This window comes from Nerophis ophidion, linkage group LG02, assembly GCF_033978795.1.
Source record: "Nerophis ophidion isolate RoL-2023_Sa linkage group LG02, RoL_Noph_v1.0, whole genome shotgun sequence".
In the NCBI taxonomy this organism is placed as follows: Eukaryota; Metazoa; Chordata; class Actinopteri; order Syngnathiformes; family Syngnathidae; genus Nerophis; species Nerophis ophidion.
This window is the reverse complement of record NC_084612.1, coordinates 86705696-86725810: the sequence shown is the minus strand read 5'-3', so window position 1 is coordinate 86725810 and position 20115 is coordinate 86705696. Positions and strand designations below refer to the sequence as shown.

General features: G+C 43.3%; 1 protein-coding gene across 3 annotated transcripts in view; it reads left to right on the top strand.

Moving 5' to 3' along the window:
• Positions 1–20115, top strand: part of lrrk1 (leucine-rich repeat kinase 1) — a 111456-nt gene that overhangs the window by 9717 nt on the left and 81624 nt on the right. For 2 of the 3 annotated variants that reach the window (XM_061893119.1, XM_061893111.1), the window contains exons 2-10: positions 68–157; positions 7424–7620; positions 7700–7871; positions 7934–8107; positions 8174–8307; positions 15419–15645; positions 15734–15861; positions 17265–17428; positions 17520–17657. In XM_061893119.1, coding sequence (XP_061749103.1) covers positions 118–157; positions 7424–7620; positions 7700–7871; positions 7934–8107; positions 8174–8307; positions 15419–15645; positions 15734–15861; positions 17265–17428; positions 17520–17657 — 1374 coding nt within the window. In that variant the 5' untranslated portion in view covers positions 68–117. The remainder of the gene's footprint in view (positions 1–67; positions 158–7423; positions 7621–7699; positions 7872–7933; positions 8108–8173; positions 8308–15418; positions 15646–15733; positions 15862–17264; positions 17429–17519; positions 17658–20115) is intronic. The other variant, XM_061893125.1, reaches the window with a different exon arrangement.

Sequence of the window (20115 nt, the reverse complement as noted above, 5' to 3'; positions counted from 1 at the left end):
TTAAGCCTTGACCCGATCATGAAGTGCAACAACCAATGTGGTGTGAGTTTGTCCTGTTTTTCTGCAGGTGACCGATCGAGTCTTCCCCTGTGATCGGCGTCGGCGAGCGCAGCACGGATGTCCTGCGCGCAGAACGCCGACATGGCCGCACCGAGCCGTAAGTGCCGGCATTCTTTTATTTTGACTCTGAAAAAGGAAGTGAAACTGGCGCCAAACAAAGACAGCAATCAAGTACTTACAGTCAGATTTAGAAATTAAGCCCAGAGACGTAAGAGTGACCCTAGCTCGGTTGGTAGAGTGGCCGTGCCAGCAACTTGAGGGTTGCAGGTTCGATTCCCGCTTCCGCCATCCTAGTTACTGCCGTTGTGTCCTTGGGCAAGACACTTTACCCACCTGCTCCCAGTGCCACCCACACTGGTTTAAATGTAACTTAGATATTGGGCGTCACTATGTAAAGCGCTTTGAGTCACTTGAGAAAAACGCTATATAAATATAATTCACATTCACAATTCACATATCTGAGGAGCGCTGGACAGAGATTTTTAAGCAGAGTTCATAAGTGTTCTAAAAACCACAAAACCAGTGAAGTTGGCACGTTGTGTAAATAGTAAATAAAAACAGAATTCAATGATTTGTTAAACGTTTTCAACATACAGTGGGGCAAAAAAGGATTTAGTCAGCCAGCGATTGTGCAAGTTCTCCCGCTTAAAATGATGACAGAGGTCTGTCATTTCCATCATAGGTACACTTCAACTGTCAATCAATCAATCAATGTTTATTTATATAGCCCCAAATCACAAATGTCTCAAAGGACTGCACAAATCATTACGACTACAACATCCTCGGAAGAACCCACAAAAGGGCAAGGAAAACTCACACCCAGTGGGCAGGGAGAATTCACATCCAGTGGGACGCCAGTGACAATGCTGACTATGAGAAACCTTGGAGAGGACCTCAGATGTGGGCAACCCCCCCCCCTCTAGGGGACCGAAAGCAATGGATGTCGAGCGGGTCTAACATGATACTGTGAAAGTTCAATCCATAGTGGCTCCAAGACAGCAGTGAGAGTCCCGTCCACAGGAAACCATCTCAAGCGGATCAGCAGCGTAGAGATGTCCCCAACCGATACAGGCGAGCGGTCCATCCTGGGTCTCAACTCTGGACAGCCAGTACTTCATCCATGGTCATCGGACCGGACCCCCTCCACAAGGGAGGGGGGGACATAGGAGAAAGAAAAGAAGCGGCAGATCAACTGGTCTAAAAAGGAGGTCTATTTAAAGGCTAGAGTATACGGATGAGTTTTAAGATGAGACTTAAATGCTTCTACTGAGGTAGCATCTCGAACTGTTACCGGGAGGGCATTCCAGAGTACTGGAGCCCGAACGGAAAACACTCTATAGCCCGCAGACTTTTTTTGGGCTCTAGGAATCACTAATAAGCCGGAGTCTTTTGAACGCAGATTTCTTGCCGGGACATATGGTACAATACAATCGGCAAGATAGGATGGAGCTAGACCGTGTAGTATTTTATGCGTAAGTAGTAAAACCTTAAAGTCACATCTTAAGTGCACAGGAAGCCAGTGCAGGTGAGCCAGTACAGGTGTAATGTGATCAAACTTTCTTGTTCTTGTCAAAAGTCTAGCAGCCGCATTTTGTACCAACTGTAATCTTTTAATGCTAGACATGGGGAGACCCGAAAATAATACGTTACAGTAGTCGAGGCGAGACGTAACAAACGCATGGATAATGATCTCGGCGTCTTTAGTGGACAAAATGGAGCGAATTTTTGCGATATTACGGAGATGAAAGAAGGCCGTTTTAGTAACGCTTTTAATGTGTGACTCAAAGGAGAGAGTTGGGTCAAAGATAATACCCAGATTTTTTACAGAGTCACCTTGTTTTGTTATTTGGTTGTCAAATGTTAAAGTTGTATTATTAAATAGAGGTCGGTGTCTAGCAGGACCGATAATCAGCATTTCCGTTTTTTTGGCATTAAGTTGCAAAAAGTTAGCGGACATCCATTGTTTAATTTCATTAAGACACGCCTCCAACTGACTACAATCCGGCGTGTTGGTCAGCTTTAGGGGCATGTAGAGTTGGGTGTCATCAGCATAACAGTGAAAGCTAATACCGTACTGTGAGAGACAGAATGTGAAAATAAAAATCCAGGAATTCACATTGTAGGAATTTTAAATTATTTATTTGTAAATTATGGTGGAAAATAAGTATTTCGTCAACCATTCTCACTGATGGAAGGTTTTGGCTCCAAATCTCACGATACATGGCCCCATTCATTCTTTCCTTAACACGGATCAATCGTCCTGTCCCCTTAGCAGAAAAACAGCCCCAAAGCATGATGTTTGCACCCCCATGCTTCACAGTAGGTGTGGTGTTCTTGGGATGCAACTCAGTATTCGTTTTCCTGCAAACACGACGAGTTGAGTTTATACCAAAAAGTTCTATTTTGGTTTCATCTGACCACATGACATTCTCCCAATCCTCTGCTGTATCATCCATGTATCCATTTTGGTATTCCACATAAAACATTTTAAAGTGATAATTTTTAAGTAATAATGCATTATACCATAGATTTTTTTGTCTTTTTTTTTTTTTTTGAGCAATAAAAAAAAAAAGAAAATAAAGACAAAAGGAACAAAAAAAAACTGCCCGCATGGCAGCTTTTTGTCAACATAAATGGACGGGGAGAACATGCAAACTCCACACAGAAAGATCCCGAGCCTGGATTTGAACCCAGGACTGCAGGACCTTCGTATTGTGAGGCAGATGCACTAACCCCTCTGCCACCGTGAAGCGACTTGTCCAGGGTGTACCCCGCCTTCCGCCCGATTGTAGCTGAGATATGCGCCAGTTCCCCCCGCGACCCCAAAAGGGAATAAGCGGTAGAAAATGGATGGATGGATGGATTGGATTGGAACATAGCCACTTTTTCTCATTAGATTTCACCTCATTCCACTTTTTTTTTAATATTTTTATTTTTTTATTTTCGCAATACTATCAATTTTGCAATTTTTGCAGAATGCGTGGCGGGCCGGTAAACGATTAGCTGCGGGCCGCAAATGGCCCGCGGGCCGCACTTTGGACACCCCTGGTCTATGCGCTGATTGAAGAGTTTGTAACACTTTTGGTCAAACAAAACATTTTCCCGTGTGTCCGGTGTTCAATCAATCAATCCATCAATGTTTATTTATATAGCCCCAAATCACAAATGTCTCAAAGGACTGCACAAATCATTACGACTACAACATCCTCGGAAGAACCCACAAAAGGGCAAGGAAAACTCACACCCAGTGGGCAGGGAGAATTCACATCCAGTGGGACGCCAGTGACAATGCTGACTATGAGAAACCTTGGAGAGGACCTCAGATTGGGCCACTTCCCCCCCTCTAGGGGACCGAAAGCAATGGATGTCGAGCGGGTCTAACATGATACTGTGAAAGTTCAATCCATAGTGGCTCCAAGACAGCAGCGAGAGTCCCGTCCACAGGAAACCATCTCAAGCGGAGGCGGATCAGCAGCGTAGAGATGTCCCCAACCGATACACAGGCGAGCGGTCCATCCTGGGTCTCGACTCTGGACAGCCAGTACTTCATCCATGGTCATCGGACCGGACCCCCTCCACAAGGGAGGGGGGGACATAGGAGAAAGAAAAGAAGCGTCAGATCAACTGGTCTAAAAAGGGAGTCTATTTAAAGGCTAGAGTATACAAATGAGTTTTAAGGTGAGACTTAAATGCTTCTACTGAGGTAGCATCTCGAACTGTTACCGGGAGGGCATTCCAGAGTACTGGAGCCCGAACGGAAAACGCTCTAGTGCTAAACTAACAATTTAGCCAGGGCGTGTCCTTCTAGAAGCTCTCAGACAAACAAGGCCGCTCCCCCTCATCCCCCCCCCCTCCAACTCCTCCTCCGGTTACACTACCTCCTCCTGTTTAGTGTGTTGGCTTCTTTCCGGATGTTGGAGGCTGAATGGAAGCTGAGAGCGGTGGACTGGCATGAGATGACGATGAAGAGCGGTGCGTGCGTCTGCAGGTTGGTGAGCACAGTGCGGCTGCCAACGACGATGATGTCGTCCAGATTCAAAAGCAGGACAGATTGTAGGACGCCTGGGTTCTCGGGATCATCATTCGTTGTTGTATGCTTCGCTTCCCAATCTTCTGGTCCAAAGTCGGTCCGGTGCTGATGTTTCTTCATGGGTCACCATTGTTTTGTGATGGCTGGAAAGCACACTATTGATTTTGAGAGATGGGTGGTGGGTATCGAATGTCAGCGGTCGTGCGACGCAGAACAGAAAAGAGGGGGGGCCAGCGTGGTCTCCTCCCGTGGTGACTGTTGGTTGTAAACGGGCTGGGGGCGGAGTCAAGGTGTGTGCCGATGTGGCGGTTGCATGTAATATTTTCTCCGCCTCCATTAAATCGTTCACTGACAGGAAGTGGGTTTCACTGACTGACCCACTAACCTCTCGTTTCCTCTTCCTTAAAGGGGTCCTTTTATGATCGTTTTCCTACAAAACCCAAAACCAGTGAAGTTGGCACGTTGTGTAAATGGTACAAACCCCGTTTCCATATGAGATGCTACCTCAGTAGAAGCATTTAAGTCTCACCTTAAAACTCATTTGTATGCTCTAGCCTTTAAATAGACTCCCTTTTCAGACCAGTTGATCTGCCGTTTCTCTTCTTTTTCTTCTATGTCCCACTCTCCTTTGTGGAGGGAGTCCGGTCCGATCCGGTGGCCATGTACTGCTCGCCTGTGTATCGGCTGGGGACATCTCTGCGCTGCTGATCAGCCTCCTCTTGGGATGGTTTCCTGCTGGCTCCGCTGTGAACGGGACTCTCGCTGCTGTGTTGGATCCGCTTTGGACTGGACTCTCGCGACTGTGTTGGGTCCATTATGGATTGAACTTTCACAGTATCATGTTAGACCCGCTCGACATCCATTGCTTTCCTCCTCTCCAAGGTTCTCATAGTCATCATTGTCACCGACGTCCCACTGGGTGTGAGTTTTCCTTGCCCTTATGTGGGCCTACCGAGGATGTCGTGGTGGTTTGTGCAGCCCTTTGAGACACTAGTGATTTAGGGCTATATAAGTAAACATTGATTGATTGATTGATATGAGTCGGGAAATTGTGTTCGATGTAAATATAAACAGAATACAATGATTTGCAAATCATTTTCAAGCCATATTCAGTTGAATATGCTACAAAGACGACATATTTGATGTTCAAACGGATAAACTTTTTTTTTTTTTGCAAATAATCATTAACTTTAGAATTTGATGCCAGCAACACGTGACAGAGAAGTTGGGAAAGGTGGCAATAAATACTGATAAAGTTGAGGAAGGCTCATCAAACACTTATTTGGAACATCCCACAGGTGTGCAGGCTAATTGGGAACAGGTGGGTGCCATGATTGGGTATAAAAACAGTTTCCCCAAAAATACTCAGTCTTTCACAAGAAAGGATGGGGCGAGGTACACCCCTTTGTCCACAACTGCGTGAGCAAATATTCAAACAGTTTAAGAACAACGTTTCTCAAAGTGCAATTGCAAGAAATTTAGGGATTTCAACATCTACGGTCCATAATATCATCAAAAGGTTCAGGGAATCTGGAGAAATCACTCCACGTGAGCGGCATGGCCGGAAACCAACATTGAATGACCGTGACCTTCGATCCCTCAAACGGCGCTGTATCAAAACCCGACATCAATCTCTAAAGGATATCACCACATGGGCTCAGGAACACTTCAAAAAACCACTGTCACTAAATACAGTTGGTCGCTACATCTGTAAGTGCAAGTTCAAGCTCTACTATGCAAAGCGAAAGCCATTTATCAACAACATCCAGAAACGCCGCCGGCTTCTCTGGGCCCGAAATCATCTAATATGGACTGATGCAAAGTGGAAAAGTGTTCCATGGTCTGAGGGGACCACATTTCAAATTGTTTTTGGAAATATTCCAAATCGTGTCATCCGGACCAAAGGGGAAGCGAACCATCCAGACTGTTATCGACGCAAAGTTCAAAAGCCAGCATCTGTGAGGGTATGGGGGTGCATTAGTGCCCATGGCATGGGTAACTTACACAACTGTGAAGGCTGAAAGGTACTTACAGGTTTTGGAACAACATATGCTGCCATCTAAGCGCCGTCTTTTTCATGGACGCTCCTGCTTATTTCAGCAAGACAATGCCAAGCCATATTCAGCATGTGTTACAACAGTGTGGCTTCAAAAAAAAGAAAAGAGTGCGCTTACTTCCCTGGCCCGCCTGCAGTCCAGACCTGTTTCCCATCAAAAATGTGTGGCACATTATGAAGCGTAAAATACGACAGCGGAGACCCCGGACTGTTGAACGACTGAAGCTCTACATAAATCAAGAATGGGAAAGAATTCCACTTTCAAAGCTTCAACAATTACAACAGTTTCCTCAGTTCCTAAACATTTGAGTGTTGTTAAAAGAAAAGGTGACGTAACACAGTGGTGAACATGCCCTTTCCCAACTACTTTGGCACATGTTGCAGCCATGAAATTCTAAGTTAGTTATTATTTGCAAAAAAGATAACGTTTATGAGTTTGAACATCAAATATTTTGTCTTTGTAGTGCATTCAATTGAATATGAGTTGAAAGAGGATGGCAAATCATTGTATTCTGTTTATATTTACATCTAACATCATATGGAAACGGGGTTTGTAGTTACTATGGTAATCTACGTCACAGCAGCTCAGACGAGGCACAAAACTGTGGGCGGAACGCGTTTCCACCGACAACGGAAGGAGATTCTCACAACAAAGTTCTAAAGCTTAGTGATATATCACATGTATCAGATTGTAGGTGGGTTTATTTTGTACCCTTCGCGTTCATATTTGTCAATATTCAGTATTTTATCGTTCATAGAACAATTTCAAATTCCGTTACGTTTTTTTAAGGCGGTCTGTCATAACGTTTTTAGCATTCAATCACACATTGTGAGGTTTTGTATTAGTGTTCCTAGAAATAAATAACCAGCCCCCAGGCACATTTTTCTCTCTGAAAGTGCCCCCCCCCCGAGTCCAAATAATTGCCCAGGCCTGATTTAAGAGATGGTCTGAAAGAAGTTGGTTAAACTCTCTTTATACATGTCTTCTGCCCCCTAGTGGACGATGAATCTTATGGGAGCTTGTGTGCACACGTGTGTGTGTGTGTGTGTGTGTGTGTGTGTGTGTGTGTGTGTGTGTGTGTGTGTGTGTGTGTGTGTGTGTGTGTGTGTGTGTGTGTGTGCGTGCGTGCGTGCGTGCGTGCGTGCGTGCGTGCGTGCGTGCGTGCGTGCGTGCGTGCGTGCGTGCGTGCTGCAGTGATTTGGGCCTGTAATCCACAAATCATGTGACCTGCTTGTCGTCATTCCTTCGCTCTCTCTCTCTCTCATGTGGTTCTCAGGACCCGGACATGAGATGGGGGCCAAGGCGTCGTCCCTCCCAGGTGCATGTCCAGACCCTGGTGGTGTGCTGGGGCCCTCCCCCTCTCTCGTGGACATCCAGAGGGCGTACGAGGAGGGTGAGGAGGAGGTGGCACGAGACTTGATCCAGCGGGCCACTTGCGTGCAGTGCAGCGCGGGTGAGCAGTGTGTGGACGGGGTGTGTATACACACACACACACACACACACACACAATATGTTTCTATGACAGCTTGCTAAGCCTGTGCGTGCACTGCAGGAACGTCTGCTGTGTGTCGCCGCTCAGCACGGTGACGTGCAGGGTGTGCATTACCTCCTGAAGGAGGCCCACGTCAGCGTTCCATCAGAACCGTCCAAGCAGAACCCGGCCATGGTGGCGGCGTACTTCGGACACAGCAGCGTGGTGCAAGTTCTGCTGGATTCAACTCCAGGTTAGGGGTTAAGTGTTCCAAGTCTGTCATGTGACCTGAGAGCTGACGTGCGGTGCCTTCAGGTGTCAGGAGCGAGCTTCTCAGCTGGATGTTGGCCACCTCGTGCCAGCAGGGCCACCCGGACGTGGTCCGCATGCTGGTCAGCCGCTACGGCGCCGACACCAGGGACTGCGCCGTCCAAAGCGACGACTTCGCCGTCATCAGCGGCCTGCCGCTCTACGCCGCCGCACAAGCAGGTGACGGTCTCACGGGCACCGGTCCAGAACATTCCGTGATTCCAACAGGTTGTGTTTGCATTGCAGGCAGCGAGGAGATTGCCGACTTCCTGTTGCAGAACGGCGCCAGCTTCTCCTCGTACACGCTGATGGACCATCCCGTCTTTAGCAAGCGCCTCCTCAGACAAAGAGTGGTGGAGAGCACCCAAGATGGAGAACAGGTTTGGTGAAAATGGCAGCAGAACAGGGGCGAAGGTCACGGAGGAAATACTTATAAGCAATGATCCAGCAGAAAAAAAAAAAAAAAAAAAAAAGCTGCTTAATATATCACAGCATATCAGAGCAAACCCCTGATAAACTCAATTTCCCCCAGTATATAAATCAATCAATCAATCAATGTTTATTTATATAGCCCCAAATCACAAATGTCTCAAAGGACTGCACAAATCATTACGACTACAACATCCTCGGAAGAACCCACAAAAGGGCAAGGAAAACTCACACCCAGTGGGCAGGGAGAATTCACATCCAGTGGGACGCCAGTGACAATGCTGACTATGAGAAACCTTGGAGAGGACCTCAGATGTGGGCAACCCCCCCCCCTCTAGGGGACCGAAAGCAATGGATGTCGAGCGGGTCTAACATGATACTGTGAAAGTTCAATCCATAGTGGCTCCAAGACAGCAGTGAGAGTCCCGTCCACAGGAAACCATCTCAAGCGGATCAGCAGCGTAGAGATGTCCCCAACCGATACAGGCGAGCGGTCCATCCTGGGTCCCGACGAGCGGTCCATCCTGGGTCTCGACTCTGGACAGTCAGTACTTCATCCATGGTCATCGGACCGGACCCCCTCCACAAGGGAGGGGGGGACATAGGAGAAAGAAAAGAAGCGGCAGATCAACTGGTCTAAAAAGGAGGTCTATTTAAAGGCTAGAGTATACAGATGAGTTTTAAGATGAGACTTAAATGCTTCTACTGAGGTAGCATCTCGAACTGTTACCGGGAGGGCATTCCAGAGTACTGGAGCCCGAACGGAAAACGCTCTATAGCCCGCAGACTTTTTTTGAGCTCTAGGAATCACTAATAAGCCGGAGTCTTTTGAAGGCAGATTTCTTGCCGGGACATATGGTACAATACAATCGGCAAGATAGGCTGGAGCTAGACCGTGTAGTATTTTATACGTAAGTAGTAAAATGACAACACACAGCAACCTAATCGGACCACTATAATTTTCTCCCAACGCTGTGACATCATGGTCTCCTAGTCCATTTTGTGACTTTTGACCTAGCGGGGAACAAACTTTTATTTTTAATTGTTGATGAAAAACATTTGATGTAATTCAAATATATTGTGTGTACATGATCTTCATCATAACACTATTGATATGAAACATGTCAAACAATCATATATTTAATACACCAAAATCTGACTAAGAACACAGGTGTCAAACTGCATCACTTTATGTCAATCAATGTGCTTTGCCAAGTCATTCAATGGAGCCTTTCACAATATTTAATGTGGCCCGTCACGTCATTTAATGTGATCCACCTCATCATTTATTATGGTCTGCCATCTCATTCATGGTGGCCCGCCACATCCTTCAATGGGGCATGTCACATAATTTAATTTGGCCTGACATGTCATTCAATGTGGTCTGCCACATCATTTAATGTGGTCTGCTACATCATTTATTGTGGCCCGCCATGTCATTCAATGGGGCCCATTACATTATTTAAAGTGGCCTGCCATGTCATTCAATGTGATCCGTCACATCATTTAATGTGGTCTTCTACATCATTTAACGTGGTCGTCCATGTCAATTAATATGGTCAGCCACATCATTCATAGTGGTCAGCCACATCATTTAAATTGGTTTTCAAAATCATTTAATGTGGTCTTCCACATCCTTCAATGTGGTCTTCCACAACATTTAAAGTGGTCTTCTACATCATTTAATGTGGTCGTCCATGTCAATTAATATGGTCAGCCACTTCATTTTAAGTGATCTTCCACATCATTATTGTGGTCTTCCACATCATCTAAAGTGATCTTCTACATCATTATTGTGGTCTTTCACGTCATTCAATATGGTCTTCTACATCATTTAAAGTGGCCTGCCACATCATTTAAAGTGATCACCCACATCATTCAATGTGGTCTTCCACATCATTCAATGTGGTCAGCCACATCATTTAAAGTAGCTGCCACATCATTTAAAGTAGTCTGCCACATCATTAATGTCGTCTTCTACATCATTTAATAATGTCAGACACATCATTTAAAGTGGTCTTCCACATCATTTAATGTGGTCTTCCACAACATTTAAAGTGGTCTTCTACATCATTTAATGTGGTCGTCCATGTCAATTAATATGGTCAGCCACTTCATTTAAAGTGATCTTCCACATCATTATTGTGGTCTTCCACATCATCTAAAGTGATCTTCTACATCATTATTGTGGTCTTTCACGTCATTCAATATGGTCTTCTACATCATTTAAAGTGGCCTGCCACATCATTTAAAGTGATCACCCACATCTTTTAAAGTGGTCTTCCACATCATTATTGTGGTCTTTCACGTCATTCAATATGGTCTTCTACATCATTTAAGGTGGCCTGCCACATCATTTAAAGTGATCACCCACATCATTTAAAGTGGTCTTCCACATCATTATTGTGGTCTTTCACGTCATTCAATATGGTCTTCTACATCATTTAAGGTGGCCTGCCACATCATTTAAAGTGATCACCCACATCATTTAAAGTGGTCTTCCACATCATTATTATGGTCTTTCACGTCATTCAATATGGTCTTCTACATCATTTAAGGTGGCCTGCCACATCATTTAAAGTGATCACCCACATCATTCAATGTGGTCTTCCACATCATTCAATGTGGTCAGCCACATCATTTAAAGTAGCTGCCACATCATTTAAAGTAGTCTGCCACATCATTAATGTCGTCTTCTACATCATTTAATAATGTCAGCCACATCATTTAAAGTGGTCTGACACATCATTTAAAGTAGTCTGCCACATCATTAAGTTGGTCTTCTACATCATTTAATAATGTCTGCCACATCATTTAAAGTAGTCTGCCACTTCATTAATGTCGTCTTCTACATCATTTAATAATGTCAGACACATCAGTTAAAGTGGTCTTCCACATCATTTAAAGTGGTCTTCCACATCATTATTATGGTCTTTCACGTCATTCAATATGGTCTTCTACATCATTTAATGTGGCCTGCCACATCATTTAAAGTGATCACCCACATCATTCAATGTGGTCAGCCACATCATTTAAAGTAGCTGCCACATCATTTAAAGTAGTCTGCCACAACATTAATGTCGTCTTCTACATCATTTAATAATGTCAGCCACATCATTTAAAATAGTCTGCCACATCATTTAAAGTAGTCTGCCACATCATTAATGTCGTCTTCTACATCATTTAATAATGTCAGACACATCATTTAAAGTGGTCTGACACATCATTTAAAGTAGTCTGCCACTTCATTAATGTCGTCTTCTACATCATTTAAAGTGGCCTGCCACATCATTTAAAGTGATCACCCACATCTTTTAAAGTGGTCTTCCACATCATTATTGTGGTCTTTCACGTCATTCAATATGGTCTTCTACATCATTTAAGGTGGCCTGCCACATCATTTAAAGTGATCACCCACATCATTTAAAGTGGTCTTCCACATCATTATTATGGTCTTTCACGTCATTCAATATGGTCTTCTACATCATTTAAGGTGGCCTGCCACATCATTTAAAGTGATCACCCACATCATTCAATGTGGTCTTCCACATCATTCAATGTGGTCAGCCACATCATTTAAAGTAGCTGCCACATCATTTAAAGTAGTCTGCCACATCATTTAAAGTAGTCTGCCACATCATTAATGTCGTCTTCTACATCATTTAATAATGTCAGACACATCATTTAAAGTGGTCTGACACATCATTTAAAGTAGTCTGCCACTTCATTAATGTCGTCTTCTACATCATTTAATAATGTCAGACACATCAGTTAAAGTGGTCTTCCACATCATTTAAAGTAGTCTGCCACATCATTATTATGGTCTTTCACGTCATTCAATATGGTCTTCTACATCATTTAAGGTGGCCTGCCACATCATTTAAAGTGATCACCCACATCTTTTAAAGTGGTCTTCCACATCATTATTGTGGTCTTTCACGTCATTCAATATGGTCTTCTACATCATTTAAGGTGGCCTGCCACATCATTTAAAGTGATCACCCACATCATTCAATATGGTCTTCTACATCATTTAAGGTGGCCTGCCACATCATTTAAAGTGATCACCAACATCATTCAATATGGTCTTCTACATCATTTAAGGTGGCCTGCCACATCATTTAAAGTGATCACCCACATCTTTTAAAGCGGTCTTCCACATCATTATTGTGGTCTTTCACGTCATTCAATATGGTCTTCTACATCATTCAATGTGGTCAGCCACATCATTTAAAGTAGTCTGCCACATCATTAATGTCGTCTTCTACATCATTTAAAGTAGCTGCCACATCATTTAAAGTAGTCTGCCACATCATTAATGTCGTCTTCTACATCATTTAATAATGTCAGACACATCATTTAAAGTGGTCTTTCACATCAGTGGTTCTCAACCTTTTTTCAGTGATGTACCCCCTGTGAACATTTTTTAATTCAAGTACCCCCTAATCAGAGCAAAACATTTTTGGGTGAAAAAAAGAGACAAAAAAGTAAAATACAACACTACGTCATCAGTTTCTGATTTATTAAATTGTATCACAGTGCAAAATATTGCTCATTTGTAGTGGTCTTTCTTGAACTAGTTGGTAAAAAAGATATAAAAATAACTGAAAACTTGTTGAAAAATAAACAAGTGATTCAATTAAAATTAAAGATTTCTACACATAGAAGTAATCATCAACTTAAAGTGCCCTCTTTGGGGATTGTAATAGAGATCCATCTGGATTCATCAACTTCATTCTAAACATTTCTTCACAAAAAAAGAAATCTTTAACATCAATATTTATGGAACATGTCCGCAAAAAATCTGTCTGTCAACACTGAATATTGCATTGTTGCATTTATTTTCACAGTTTATGAACTTACATTCATATTTTGTTGAAGTATTAGTCAATAAATATATTCATAAAATATTGAATTGTTGCTATTTTTAGAATATTAAAAAAAAAATCTCACATACCCCTTGGCATACCTTCAAGTACCCCCAGGGGTACACGTACCCCCATTTGAGAACCACTGTTCTACATCATTTAATATGGTCAGCTACATCATTTAATGTGGTCAGCTACATCATTTAATATGGTCAGCTACATCATTTAATATGGTCAGCTACATCATTTAATATGGTCAGCTACATCATTTAATATGGTCAGCTACATCATTTAATGTGGTCAGCTACATCATTTAATGTGGTCAGCTACATCATTTAATATGGTCAGCTACATCATTTAATATGGTCAGCTACATCATTTAATATGGTCAGCTACATCATTTAATATGGTCAGCTACATCATTTAATATGGTCAGCTACATCATTTAATATGGTCAGCTACATCATTTAATATGGTCAGCTACATCATTTAATATGGTCAGCTACATCATTTAATATGGTCAGCTACATCATTTAATATGGTCAGCTACATCATTTAATATGGTCAGCTACATCATTTAATATGGTCAGCTACATCATTTAATATGGTCAGCTACATCATTTAATGTGGTCAGCTACATCATTTAATATGGTCAGCTACATCATTTAATATGGTCAGCTACATCATTTAATATGGTCAGCTACATCATTTAATATGGTCAGCTACATCATTTAATATGGTCAGCTACATCATTTAATATGGTCAGCTACATCATTTAATGTGGTCAGCTACATCATTTAATATGGTCAGCTACATCATTTAATATGGTCAGCTACATCATTTAATATGGTCAGCTACATCATTTAATGTGGTCAGCTACATCATTTAATATGGTCAGCTACATCATTTAATATGGTCAGCTACATCATTTAATGTGGTCAGCTACATCATTTAATGTGGTCAGCTACATCATTTAATATGGTCAGCTACATCATTTAATATGGTCAGCTACATAATTTAATGTGGTCAGCTACATCATTTAATATGGTCAGCTACATCATTTAATGTGGTCTTCTACATCATTTAATATGGTCAGCTACATCATTTAATGTGGTCAGCTACATCATTTAATATGGTCAGCTACATCATTTAATATGGTCAGCTACATCATTTAATATGGTCAGCTACATCATTTAATATGGTCAGCTACATCATTTAATATGGTCAGCTACATCATTTAATATGGTCAGCTACATCATTTAATATGGTCAGCTACATCATTTAATATGGTCAGCTACATCATTTAATATGGTCAGCTACATCATTTAATGTGGTCAGCTACATCATTTAATATGGTCAGCTACATCATTTAATATGGTCAGCTACATCATTTAATGTGGTCAGCTACATCATTTAATGTGGTCAGCTACATCATTTAATATGGTCAGCTACATCATTTAATATGGTCAGCTACATAATTTAATGTGGTCAGCTACATCATTTAATATGGTCAGCTACATCATTTAATGTGGTCTTCTACATCATTTAATATGGTCAGCTACATCATTTAATATGGTCAGCTACATCATTCAATGTGGTCAGCTACATCATTTAATATGGTCAGCTACATCATTTAATGTGGTCAGCTACATCATTTAATGTGGTCTTCTACATCATTTAATGTGGTCAGCTACATCATTTAATGTGGTCAGCTACATCATTTAATATGGTCAGCTACATCATTTAATATGGTCAGCTACATCATTCAATGTGGTCAGCTACATCATTTAATATGGTCAGCTACATCATTTAATATGGTCAGCTACATCATTCAATGTGGTCTTCCACATCTTTAAACGTGGTCTGCCACATCATTCAATGCAGTCCGCCCATCACTCAGTGTGGTCCGCCCACGTCATTTAAGATGGTCTTCCACCTCACTTAATGTGACCCTCTTAGGAGCCATAGTAGCAATGTAACCCTCAGTAAAAACCAAATTGATACCCCTAAATTAAAATATCTTGGAATTTAAATAATTTTTCCTTATATTTAAACTTGAACTGCAAGTCCACTTCCTGTTTACAACAAAGTCATGGAATCCAGAACTTCGATGATGATGATGATGATGATAGTCATTTTTGTTGATTTATTGAGTATTGCATCATTTGTGACGAGTCCTGACCGGATTCTGCAGGCCCTCAGCGTGTGTTGGAGTGGTCTCCAGTTGCCCTGGTTAGAAGTGGACTGGTTTGTGGACATGTCGTCCCGCGTCACCCACTTGGACCTGTCCTCCAACGGCCTGACCTCTTTGCCTTCCGTGCTCCCATGGGGCCTGCTCAGCCTCCAGAACCTGGACCTGTCCAACAACCTGCTCAAGGCGCTGCCAGAGGCCGACACCTCCCAGGAGGTCATCTGTTCCAGGTAGACGGGTCCGAACCGGACTGTATCCGTAGCAACAGCATCATTCCTGCTTTTAACACAGCCTGCTAACAGATGGTGATTCCTCCAGGCTGCGTCAGGTCAATCTGTCCCAGAACCAGCTCAGCACTTTGCCAGCGAGCTTTCTCCACCTGACCCACATCCAGAAACTCTCTGCTGCCAAGAATCAGCTGGTGTCCTTGTTTGACGTTCCTGACTGTAAGTCCCGCCTCCTTCAACGCACACTCACCGGCCAATTATACCATGAATTGATTAACGTGGACCCCGACTTAAACAAGTTGAAAAACTTATTCGGGTGTTACCATTTAGTGGTCAATTGTACGGAATATGTACTGTACTGTGCAATCTACTAATAAAAGTATCAACCAGTCAATCAAAAACTTTGTTAGGTACACACCTCATGAGCTTGCTGGGATGCTAGTCATTAACTGTTCGAAACAGCCATGTCCATCCATCCATCCATCTTCTTCCGGTTATCCGAGGTCGGGTCGCGGGGGCAGCAGCCTAAGCAGGGAAGCCCAGACTTTCCTCTCCCCAGCCACTTCATCCAGCTCTTCCCAGGGGATCCCGAGGCGTTCCCAGGCCAGCCAGGAGACATAGTCTTCCCAACGTGTCCTGGGTCTTCTCCGTGGTGGCCTCCTACCGGTTGGACGTGCCCTAAACACCTCCCTAGGGAGGCGTTCGGGTGGCCTCCTACCGGTTGGACGTGCCCTAAACACCTCCCTAGGGAGGCGTTCGGGTGGCCTCCTACCGGTTGGACGTGCCCTAAACACCTCCCTAGGGAGGCGTTCGGGTGGCCTCCTAACCAGCTGCCCGAACCACCTCTTCTGGCTCCTCTCCATGTGAAGGAGCAGCGGCTTTACTTTGAGCTTCTCCCGGATGGCAGAGCTTCTCACCCTATCTCTAAGGGAGAGACCCGCCACCCGGCGGAGGAAACTCATTTCGGCCGCTTGTACCCGTGATCTTATCCTTTTGGTCATAACTCAAAGCTCACGACCATAGGTGAGGATGGGAACGTAGATCGACCGGTAAATTCAGAGCTTTGCCTTCCGGCTCAGCTCCTTCTTCACCACAACGGATCGATACAGCGTCCGCATTACTGAAGATGCCGCACCGATCCGCCTGTCGATCTCGTGATCCACTCTTCCCTCACTCGTGAACAAGACTCCGAGGTACTTGAACTCCTCCACTTAGGGCAGGGTCTCCTCCCCAACCTGGAGATGGCACTCCACCCTTTTCCGGGCGAGAACCATGGACTCGGACTTGGAGGTGCTGATTCTCATCCCGGTCGCTTCACACTCGGCTGCGAACCGATCCAGTGAGAGCTGAAGATCTTGGCCAGATGAAGCCATCAGGACCACATCATCTGCAAAAATCAGGGACCTAATCCCGCGGCCACCAAACCGGATTCCATCAACGCCTTGACTGCGCCTAGAACTTCTGCCCATAAAAGTTATAAACAGAATCGTTAACAAATGACAGCCTTGGCGGAGTCCAACCCTCACTGGAAACGAGTCCGACTTACTGCCGGAAAGGCGGGCCAAGCTCTGACTTCCATGTCTCTGCAGCAAAATCCTTCATGTGTGCTCCCGTCTTCCCAGCGACCAACTGGATCGGACTGCGCAAGCTGGAGGAGCTAGACGTGTCCGACAACCGTCTGAGCGCCCTGCCCGTCGCCGTCATGCACGCCCTCAAGTCGCTGCGTTTCCTCAACGTGTGTCGCAACAAACTAAGCAGCTTTCCAGAACCCTGGTCCTGCCCCCTGGTGAGTAGCCACGCCCCCCCCATGCCCAGTCTCAAGTTCTGTATGTGAACATTATGAGGAGCTCGTTGTTTTTTTTTTTTTTTGCTTTCAGAAACACTGCAAGGCTTCCTCCAACCAGATGGAGAGTCTTCCTGACAACATCTCCATCTTCTGGAAAAGTCATCTGCAGGATGTGGACTTTTCGGACAACTGTCTCAAAGAGCTGCCCGCCTACATCTTTGAGCTGGAGGTAGAACCCAGTTAGATCGCTTCCTTGAAAATGAATCATGTATCATTGTTTTTTTTTTTGCTTGTTAGCCTCTAGGAGACAATGTTAACTTACAAACCCCGTTTCCATATGAGTTGGGAAATTGTGTTCGATGTAAACATAAATGGAATACAATGATTGGCAAATCATTTTCAACCCATATTCAGTTGAATATGCTACAAAGACAACATATTTGATGTTCAAACTGATAAACATTTTTTTGTTTGCAAATAATCATAAACTTTAGAATTTGATGCCAGCAACACGTGACAAAGAAGTTAGAAAGGTGGCAATAAATACTGATAAAGTTGAGGAATGCTCATCAAACACTTATTAGATTAGATTAGATTAGATAGTACTTTATTTATTCTGTCAGGTATGGAACATCCCACAGGTGTGCAGGCTAATTGGGAACAATTGGGTACCATAATTGGGTATAAAAGCAGCTTACATACTAAGTAATTCACAAACAAGGATGGGGTGAGGGTCACCAATTTTAAGCAAATTGTCGAACAGTTTTAGAACAACATTTCTCAACGAGCTATTGCAAGAAATTTAGAGATTTTACCATCTACGGTCCGTAAAATCATCAAAAAGTTCAGAGGATCTGGAGAAATCACTGCACGTAAGCGATGATATTACAGACTTTTGATCCCTCAGGCGGTACTGCATCAAAAACCGACATCAGTGTGTAAAGGATATCACCACATGGGCTCAGGAACACTACATAAAACCACTGTCAGTAACTACAGTTGGTCGCCACATCTGTAAGTGCAAGTTAAAACTCTACTATGCAAAGCGAAAGCCATTTATCAACAACACCAAGGAACGTTGCTGGCTTCGCTGGACCCGAGCTCATCTAAGATGGACTGATGCAAAGTGGAAAGGTGTTCTGTGGTCTGACGAGTCCACATTTCAAATTATATTTGGAAACAGAGGACTTGGTGTCCTCCAGACTAAAGAGGAAAATAACCATTCGGATTGTTATAGGTGCAAAGTTCAAAAGCCAGCATCTGTGATGGTATGGGGGTGTATTAGTGCCCAAGGCATGGGTAACTTACACATCTGTGAAGGCATCATTAATGCTGAAAGGTCCATACAGGTTTTGGAACAACATATGTTGTCATCCAAGCAACGTTATCATGGACACCCCTGCTTATTTCAGCAAGACCTGTACCATGGATTGATTAACTTGGACCCTGACTTAAACAAGTTGAAAAACTTATTCGGGTGTTACCATTTAGTGGTCAATTGTACGGAATATGTACTGTACTGTGCAATCTACTAATAAAAGTATCAATCAATCAATCAAAAAAGACAAGTTTTACAACAGCGTTGCTTCGCAAAAAAAGAGTGCGGGTACTTTCCTGGCCTGCCTGCAGTCCAGACCTGTCTCCCATCGAAAATGTGTGGCGCATTATGAAGCGTAAAATACAACAGCGGAGACCCCGGACTGTTGAACGACTGAAGCTCTACATAAAACAAGAATGGGAAAGAATTCCACTTCCAAAGCTTCAACAATTAGTTTCCTCAGTTCCCAAACGTTTATTGAGTGTTGTTAAAAGAAAAAGTGATGTAACACGGTGGTGAACATGCCCTTTCCCAACTACTTTGGCACATGTTGCAGCCATGAAATTGTAAGTTAATTATTATTTGCAAAAAAAATAAAGTTTATGAGTTTGAACATCAAATATCTTGTCTTTGTAGTGCATTCAACTGAATATGGGTTGAAAAGGATTTGCAAATCATTGTATTCCGTTTATATTTACATCTAACACAACTCCCCAACTCCCATGGAAACGGGGTTTGTATAATAGGCCACAAGCTGCACTATTTTTATTTATTTATTTTGACTATTATTCTTATGCAGGCCTGGGCAATTATTTTGACTCGGGGGGCCACAATTAGAGAAAAAAATGTGTCTGGTGGCCGGTATATCTATTTTTAAGAACACTTATACAAAACCTCACAATAATGTCTGATTGAATGGTAAAAACGTTATGACAGACCGCCTTAAAAAAACGTAATGGAATTTTTTTTTTTTTCTATGAACGATAAAACACTGAATATTGACAAAATATAAAAGTCACACTGCCTGTCGATTGACATATTTTACAATTAAGTGAAACGCAACACGAATGCAACAAACAGTGAAATAGGAATGCGAAGGGTACAAAATAAACCCACCTACAATCTGATCCATCCATCCATCCATTTTCTACCGCTTATTCCCTTTTGGGGTCGCGGGGGGCGCTGGCGCCTATCTCAGCTACAATCGGGCGGAAGGCGGGGTACACCCTGGACAAGTCGCCACCTCATCGCAGGGCCAACACAGATAGACAGACAACATTCACACTCACATTCACACACTAGGGCCAATTTAGTGTTGCCAATCAACCTATCCCCAGGTGCATGTCTTTGGAAGTGGGAGGAAGCCGGA